Consider the following 8,861-nt stretch of genomic DNA (forward strand, 5'->3'; position numbering starts at 1 on the left):
GCTCTGGGGTGAGGCTCTGGGGTGAGGCTCTGGGGTGAGGCTCTGGAGTGAGGCTCTGGGGTGAAGCTCTGGGGTGAAGCTCTGGGGTGAGGCTCTGGGGTGAGGCTCTGGAGTGAGGCTCTGGGGTGAAGCTCTGGGGTGAAGCTCTGGGGTGAGGCTCTGGCGTGAAGCTCTGGGGTGAGGCTCTGGGGTGAGGCTCTGGGGTGAAGCTCTGGGGTGAGGCTCTGGCGTGAAGCTCTGGGGTGAGGCTCTGGCGTGAAGCTCTGGGGTGAGGCTCTGGCGTGAAGCTCTGGGGTGAGGCTCTGGCGTGAAGCTCTGGAGTGAAGCTCTTTGTCACCTGTCTGGCTTGGTGTGTGTTTGCAGGGCATTGGGCCATGGAGCATTTGGGGAGGTGTATGAAGGCCAGGTTCTCGGGATGAATGGAGAGAACACAGCCATGCAAGTGGCCATAAAGGTCAGTTCCTCTTCTTTCGGCTCCATAGCTCCTCCATGACTAAGAATATATCAGCACAGAACAGTTTAAATTATATAATTCCTCTTGGGCATTGCATATACATGAATAGCCAAAAACAAAGAGTAGAAGATGATGTTTACAGTTTTTCCAAGTTGTTAACACACGTTTGCTGAAACTACATCTCATGTACTCAAAATTGTAAGCACAAAACACAAAACAGTTAGCCAATTTCCCGAAACCCCACAGACATCTTGCAAAATAAAACACAGCAATCAAAATCATGTACTCCCTTAAACTCTGCATACAAATGAGACACACGCACAAATCAAATTAATCAAACTTAGTGACAACCGAGATCACACCAATGTGACAAATTCAAAACACTACTATCAGAACCTATTTCAGTGTAAAGACTAAGATTTTGTTGTTATACTGTATATTGTTTGTGTGTACTCAAACAAGAAAGGAACACAAATGCAACATTTTTTGTTTTATATTTCAACATGACTCAATACATGTCAAACAGCATACTGTAAGCACACATACAGTTGAAGTCGGGAAGTTTATGTACACCTTAGCCAAGTACATTTCAACTCAGTTTTTCACAATTCCTGACATTTAATCGTAGTAACAAATCCCTGTTTTAGGTCAGTTAGGATCACCACTTTATTTTAAGAAAGTGACTTGTCAGAATAAGAGTAGAGAAAATTATTTATTTCAGCTTTTATTTGTTTCATCACATTCCCAGTGGGTCAGAAGTTAACATACACTCAATTAGTATTTGGTAGCATTGCCTTTAAATAGTTTAACTTGGGTCAAACGTTTTGGGTAGCCTTCCACAAGCTTTCCACAATAAGTTGGGTTAACTTTGGCCCATTCCTCCTGATACAGCTCGTGTAACTGAGTCAGGTGTGTAGGCCTCCTTGCTTGCTCATGCTTTTTCAGTTCTGCCCACAAATTTTCTGTTGGATTGAGGTCAGGGCTTTGTGATGGCCACTCCAATACCTTGACTTTGTTGTCCTTAAGCCATTTTGCCACAACTTAAGTATGCTTGGGGTCATTGTCCATTTGGAAAACCCATTTGCAACCAAGCATTAACACTTCTTTGAGCTAGGGGGCAGTATTTTCACGTCCGGATGAAAAGCGTGCCCAAAGTTAACTGCCTGTCACTCAGGCCCAGAAGCTAGGATATGCATATAAGTGATAGAAAACACTCTAAAGTTTCTAAAACTGTTAAAATGATGTCTGTGAGTATAACAGAACTGATATGGCAGGTGAAACCCCGATGACAAACCATCCCAATTAATTGTTTTATTTTTTTCAGCTTACCACTGTTTTCAATGGCTAGTACTGTAATAATAAGCCCAAGTCCTCCCAAATTGCAGTTCCTAGGGCTTCCACTAGATGTCAACAGACTTTAGAAAGAGTTTCAGGCTGGTTTTTGGAAAATGACCCAAATATTGTAGTTCTTCTAGGTGGCTCCCATTTTGGCTGTAGTGTTTCCAAGCGCGTGGAGGAAAGCGCGTTCTTTCTTATTTATCTCCAGTAATGAACTTCAATTTTATCATTTATTTGCGTATTAGGATACCTAAGGTTTGATTATAAACGTTGTTTGACTTGTTTGGAAAAGTTTATTTGTAATGTTTGGGATTCATTTTGTATGCATTTTGATGGAGGGAAACTGGATGGATTATTGACTGAAGTGCGCTAGCTAAATGGAGTTTTATGGATATAAAGAAGGACATTATCGAAGAAAAGGACCATTTGTGATGTAACTGGGACCTTTTGGAGTGCCAAGAGAAGAAGATCATCAAAGGTAACGCGTTTTTTATATTGCTATTTCTGACTTTGTGTCGCACCTGTCTGGTTGAAATATGTTTTTCATGTGTTGGTAGGCGGGGCGCTGTCCTCAGATAATCGTATGGTTTGCTTTTACCGTAAAGCCTTTTTGAAATCTGACACCTTGGCTAGATTAACAACAAGTTAAGCTTTATTTTCATTTATTACACTTGTATTTTCATGAATGCTAAATATTTATAGTAATTTAATTTTAATTTGGCACTCTGCAATTTCACCGGATGTTGTCAAGGTGTCCCACTAGCGGCACGCCTTTTAACTTCCTGACTGATGTCTTGAGATGTTGCTTCAATATATCCACATCATTTTCCCTTCCTCATGGCTAGTACTGTAATTATATGACCAAGTCCTCCCAAATTGCAGTTCCTAGGGCTTCCACTAGATGTCAACAGACTTTAGAAAGAGTTTCAGGCTGGTTTTTGGAAAATGTGGGAAATGGGAAATTGTAGTTCTTCTAGGTGGCTCCCATTTTGGCTGTAGTGTTTCCAAGCGCGTAGAGGCAATTTCACCGGATGTTGTCAAGGTGTCCCACTAGCGGCACGCCTTTTAACTTCCTGACTGATGTCTTGAGATGTTGCTTCAATATATCCACATCATTTTCCCTTCCTCATGATGCCATCTATTTTGTGAAGTGCACCAGTCCCACCTGCAGCAAAGCACCCCAACAACATGATGCTGCCACCCCGTGCTTCATGGTTGGGATGGGTGTTCTTCGGCTTGCAAGTCTCCCCCTTTTTCCTCCAAAAATAATAATGGTCATTATGACCAAACAGTTCTATTTTTTTTTCATCAGACCAGAGGGCATTTCTCCAAAAAGTATGATCTTTGTCCCCATGTGCAGTCGCAAACCGTAGTCTTGATTTTTAATGGCGGTTTTGGAGCAGTGGCTTCTTCCTTGCTGAGCGGCCTTTCAGGTTATGTCGATATAGGACTCGTTTTAGTGTGGATATAGATACTTTTGCACATGTTTCCTCCAGCATCTTCACAACATCCTTTGCTGTTGTTCTGGGATTGATTTGCACCTTTCGCACCAAAGTACGTTCATCTCTAGGAGACAGAACGTATCTCCTTCCTGAGCAGTACGTCGGCTGCGTGGTCCCATGGTGTTTATACTTGCGTACTATTGTTTGTATAGATGAACGTGATACCTTCAGGCGTTTGGAAATTGCTCCCAAGGATGAACAAGACTTGTGGAGGTCTACAATTCCTTTTCTGAGGTCTTGGCTGATTTTCATGATAACCTCACTCTGATATTGAAGATGGCAGGGTTTTCAATAATCTGGTGTTGGATTTCCCGCAGTCTTATGGCATTATTTTCAACTACCATTTGCACAATGGCAGCCTCCTGTTTGTCTGTAAATAGATGCATTTTACCACCACATACGTGGTGTTCGTCTTTCAGTTCTACAAAAACAAAATAGCATGCAGTACAGTAAACACTACAGTAATACAGTATACAAGATAAACATGTTGCAAAGCAATATAGCTCCCAATTTCATACAGTAATACATGAAGCATTTACTTGTTTCGCCTTTGTAAGGTTCTAAATAAGAGTAGAACTCACGGATGCTTAGTAATGCTCAAACTAAGTTTATTCACCCACTGGGTCATACAGCTGCATAAGACAAATAACATATTCCTCTACCTCTACCTCCACCCCCACCTCTACCTCGACCTCTACCTCCACCTCTACCTCCACCTCTACCTCCACCTCTACCTCTACCTCCACCTCTACCTCCACCTCTACCTCCACCTCTAACCCACCTCCACCTCTATTTCTACCTCTACCCCTACCTCAACCTCTACCTCCACCTCTACCCCCACCTCAACCTCTACCTCAACCTCTCCTCCACCTCTCTCTGCCAAGTTTGCTTCCATTGTTCTCCAAACACAGTTCTCACCTGTGGGCTTTTTATCCATACCAAAGGTCTGATTGCAAAGGGAACATTTATGCAATTAGTGTTTGCACATGTGAAGAGAGAAAGTGATCAATTGGTAATTGAGCTTAGCTTGTTGAACTGAGTTGCTTTTCATTTGCACACAAGATATTTTAGTTGTGAAGGTTGTGCCAAAGGTAGAGCATTGTGTGTTGTGTTTTGCCAAATGTTTGTTATAAAATTGTAGTCTGGGTGTAAAGCAAAACATGTGCCACTAGTATTACAGATGTGGTGTCTGGCACAATGACCCAAACCTATGAATTAGTTACAGGTTTGGGTCATTGTGCCTCATGGGCCAGTTTTAGTGTGTAAACAATTGGGAAAAACGAATATTGATAACCTTTTGACTAAAATGTTAAGAGTAACTAAGAGTGTTCCTCCTCTATGGCAGTTTCCCTCTGCACTTCCTTCATTATGTGTACTGTTGGTCAGGTGTATTTACACCTGCCTTAAGAAAGGCTCTAGCTCTGTGTTGTAAGTAACAGTGACGTACAGACCTATAACCTAACAAAAGAGATCACGCTGGTGCCCTTTAAAAACACTCCAACACTGATCTAAAGGTCCTTCTGTGTTTCACTCTGACACGACATGTCAGTTTGTATCACTTCTGCTGGAAAAAATGCAGGATGCAACTCAAACAATGACTGATTACATTATAATATAATAGTAGGTTTAAAATGTAAAATCACTGCATATACATACTGTAGACATTAACATTGTACAGAACACAATTCATTTCTTTAGTCTTTCTGCTGCATATATTAATTCATTCATAGATTTCTCTAGAAAAGTCTGCTATGAAAATCAACTGTAATTTCCTTGTGTGAATCAGCTGATGAGGTGTGCATGCCATGGGGTGTCTCTCTCTGCATGTGTTCAGTTCTGAATAGGGCCTGACTGACTGTTATTACCTTTCTGCTCCACAGACTCTTCCGGAGATCTGCTCCGAACAGGACGAAATGGATTTCCTGATGGAGGCGCTGATTATGAGGTGGACTAGGCTGGAACACACAGGGCCTCATCCACTTCTACTCTCTCTCTCACTCTCTCTCTCTCTCACTCTCACTCTCACACACTCTCACTCTCACACACTCTCTCACTCTCTCACTCTCACACACTCTCTCACTCGCTCTCTCTCACACACTTACACACACACACACACACACACACACACACACACACACACACACACACACACACACACACACACACACACACACACACACACACACACACACACACACACACACACACACACACACACACACACACACACACACACACACACACACACACACACACACACACAGTAACATAGTGTAACGTATGAGTGAGGCGGACGACACCCAGACACTGTCACACTGTCATACCATCACTTAGCGCTTGGCAGTCTAATCTGATGCCATGTTTTGTTTTATGACTCTCCTCATTCACTGCTTATTTTGGCAAAAAGCTTACCAGCTGTTGTTTATCATAGAGAGTCAGGTAATTCATCGCCGTTGAGGTAACAGCAGCTGGTTGCGGGAAGAAATCTGTCTCACCTCCAAATGGAGCTCTGCTGAAAGCATTAAAAAGCATCTCTGTCGAGCAGACGCTGTCGGTCTAAGACAGGCACAACAGAGTATATAATGAGTAGCCTGGGGTAAATTGGGCCCTGGAGTGTTTCCTGGTGATTTAATAATACTAGACACAGCCTGGACATAAACACAGACACATTCATTAATATGTTGATGCCACCACACCATATCACACACAACTTGTAAAAAACAGTCCTATACCCTAAAGCCATTACAGCTGGTGTCTGGCCAACTCTCCTAGCCTGAGGTACAGAAGTGTATTCACCACCACTGTCCTTGTGTGTCCACAGTAAGTTCAGCCACCAGAACATAGTGCGCTGCATCGGGGTGAGTCTGCAGATCCTGCCCCGCTGTATCCTCCTGGAGCTGATGACTGGAGGCGATATGAAGAGCTTCCTGAGACAGAACCGACCCAAAACGGTCGGTAGCAGAGTGTCTCTCAGCTGCCTGAAGTGTTCAACAGCCCTATGGGTCTGTTAGTAGTAATGGTTTTGTGTGTGTGGTGTTTTTTCAGAGTCAGAACTCCTCCCTCACCATGCTGGAGCTGCTACATGTGGCCAGAGACATCGCCTTCGGCTGCCGCTACCTAGAAGAGAACCACTTCATCCACAGGTTACCATGTCCTCCTACCAAACCATTAGCCTTTTGTATACAGTATTCATACTACATAAAGAGGTATTCAATGTTGTTTGTTATGTGTTTCAGAGATATAGCTGCCAGGAATTGTTTGCTGACCTGCCCTGGACCAGACCGAGTGGCTAAGATAGGAGACTTTGGAATGGCGCGTGACATATACAGGTATCCTTAACCACCAGTTCTCTCTGTCCCAGTACCATGCTGCTTGTTGCTTCAGTTCAGCATCCCCCAAAAAGGATCTTAACGCCTTGTGATGTTTCATTTCTCCATTCTGTGTTTTTCCCAGCTGATATCTCAACACATCTGTTGGATCAGTCTAGTCTCTACTATTCCCATTTAGTTATGGAGGCGTTTCAGACACTAACCATGACTCATTCTCCTCCACAGGGCCAGCTACTACAGAAAGGGTGGCCGTGCCATGCTGCCCGTCAAGTGGATGCCGCCAGAGGCCTTCATGGAGGGCATCTTCACCTGCAAGACTGACACCTGGTAACCCATTCACTCTATTACATGATGTATCCAAACTGTAGTTGAATGACCAGTAGCAGTACATACAGTGCCTTCAGAAAGTATTCATACACCTTGAAGTATTCCACATTTTGTTGTGTTACAGACATAATTTGTTTATTTAGCCATCTACACACAATGACAGTGAAAACAGGTTTTTAGACATTTTTTCTAATTGATTGAAAATGAAATACAGATGTGTCTCATTGACATAAGTATTAACAACCATTTGCAATGACACTCCAAATTGTGCTCAGGTGCATCCCGTTTCCTGTGGTCAACTCAAATTGTTTGAACATGATTTAGAAAGAAACACGCCTGTTTATATAAGGTCCCACAGTTGACAGTGCATGTCAGAGCAGTGAAGTCCAATAACTGTCTGCAGAGATATAATTGTGATGAGTAATATCTGGGAAAGGGTATAAAACAATGTCTAGTGTTGAAAGTTTCCAAGAGAAGAGTGGTCTCCATCATTGGGAAATGGAAGAAATATAGAACTAGCCAGACTCTGCCTACAGCTGGCTGTCCAAACAAACTGAGCAACCGGGCAAGAAGGACCTTGGTCAGGGAGGTGACCAAGAAGCTAATGACCACTATGACAGAACTACAAAGTTCATTGGCTGAAATGGGAGAACCTGCCAGAAGGACAACAGTCTCTACAGAACTTCGCCAATCTGTGCTTTATGGGAGACTGGCCAGACGGAAGCACATGACAACACGCCTGGAGTTTGCAAAAAGGTACATGAAAGACTCTGAGATCATAAGGCAAAAGATTCTGTGTTCTGATGAGACAAAAATTTAACTCTTTGGCCTGAATGCAAAGCGCTTTGTCTGGCGAAAACAAGGCACAGCTTATTTCCGGTCTAACACCATCCCTACCCTGAAGCATGGTGGTGGCAGCATCATGCTATGGGGATGCTTTTCAGAGGCAGGGACCGGGAGACTGGTAAGGATAGAGGGAACAATGCATTGGAGACAAATACGGGCAAATACAGAGTGAAAGCAATGATTTAGGTTCCATCTGGATAATAACCACAAGCATACATCCAAAGCAACACTGGAATTGCTTCAGACCAAGAATGTGAAAGACCTTGAGTGGCCCAGCCACAAAGGCCAGACTTCAATGCCATTGAAAGACTCCCCTCTCCCTTCAAAAAAATCCCCAAATCCAGATGTGCAAAGCCAATACAGACATACTCAAGACGACTCAAAGCTGTAATCGCCGCCAAAGATGCTTCTAGAAAGTATTGACTCGTGATGTGAATACTTATGTAAATGAGATATTTCTGTATTTCATATTCAATAGATTTGGAAAAATGTCTAAAAACATGTTTTCACTTTGTCATTATGGGAAATCCATCGTTTATTCAGGCTGTAACATAACAATATGTGGAATAAGTCCAGGGGTGTCAATACTTTCTGAAGCAGCTGATTTCTCATATCAACTATTTTTTCTGACCTCTGCTCTCCCTCTGCAGGTCGTTTGGTGTACTGCTCTGGGAGATTTTCTCTCTAGGCTACATGCCTTATCCCTGCAAAACCAACCAGGAGGTTCTGGAGTTTGTGACAAGTGGGGGGAGGATGAACCCCCCTAAGAGCTGTCCCGGGCCTGTGTGCGTAAATCAGATTGAGCTAATGGAGAGTTAATTCTCTTGACGGGAGTTTATAATGGATTTAGGTCAGTTGCAAGGCCAATATACAGTTTTCGACTTCAATCCGTGATTCAGTTGGCTTTTCTCCAACTCTCTTCTGTAGGTACAGGATCATGACTCAGTGCTGGCAGCACTGCCCTGAACACAGACCCAATTTCTCCACCATTCTGGAGAGGATCAACTACTGCACTCAGGTACTGACCCACAGGCAGCCAGGGATGCATTTTCTTCACAACACTCA

At 43.3% G+C, this 8,861-nt stretch overlaps 1 protein-coding gene across 2 annotated transcripts in view; it reads left to right on the forward strand.

The window, feature by feature from the left end:
- LOC124001883 (leukocyte tyrosine kinase receptor-like) overlaps positions 1 to 8,861 on the forward strand; it is an 84,613-nt gene that overhangs the window by 72,859 nt on the left and 2,893 nt on the right. For both annotated transcript variants that reach the window (XM_046309015.1, XM_046309016.1), the window contains exons 21-28: positions 364 to 454; positions 5,175 to 5,239; positions 6,116 to 6,245; positions 6,340 to 6,437; positions 6,531 to 6,623; positions 6,849 to 6,950; positions 8,447 to 8,581; positions 8,724 to 8,814. In XM_046309015.1, coding sequence (XP_046164971.1) covers positions 364 to 454; positions 5,175 to 5,239; positions 6,116 to 6,245; positions 6,340 to 6,437; positions 6,531 to 6,623; positions 6,849 to 6,950; positions 8,447 to 8,581; positions 8,724 to 8,814 — 805 coding nt within the window. The remainder of the gene's footprint in view (positions 1 to 363; positions 455 to 5,174; positions 5,240 to 6,115; positions 6,246 to 6,339; positions 6,438 to 6,530; positions 6,624 to 6,848; positions 6,951 to 8,446; positions 8,582 to 8,723; positions 8,815 to 8,861) is intronic.

This window comes from Oncorhynchus gorbuscha, linkage group LG17, assembly GCF_021184085.1.
Source record: "Oncorhynchus gorbuscha isolate QuinsamMale2020 ecotype Even-year linkage group LG17, OgorEven_v1.0, whole genome shotgun sequence".
NCBI lineage: Eukaryota > Metazoa > Chordata > Actinopteri > Salmoniformes > Salmonidae > Oncorhynchus > Oncorhynchus gorbuscha.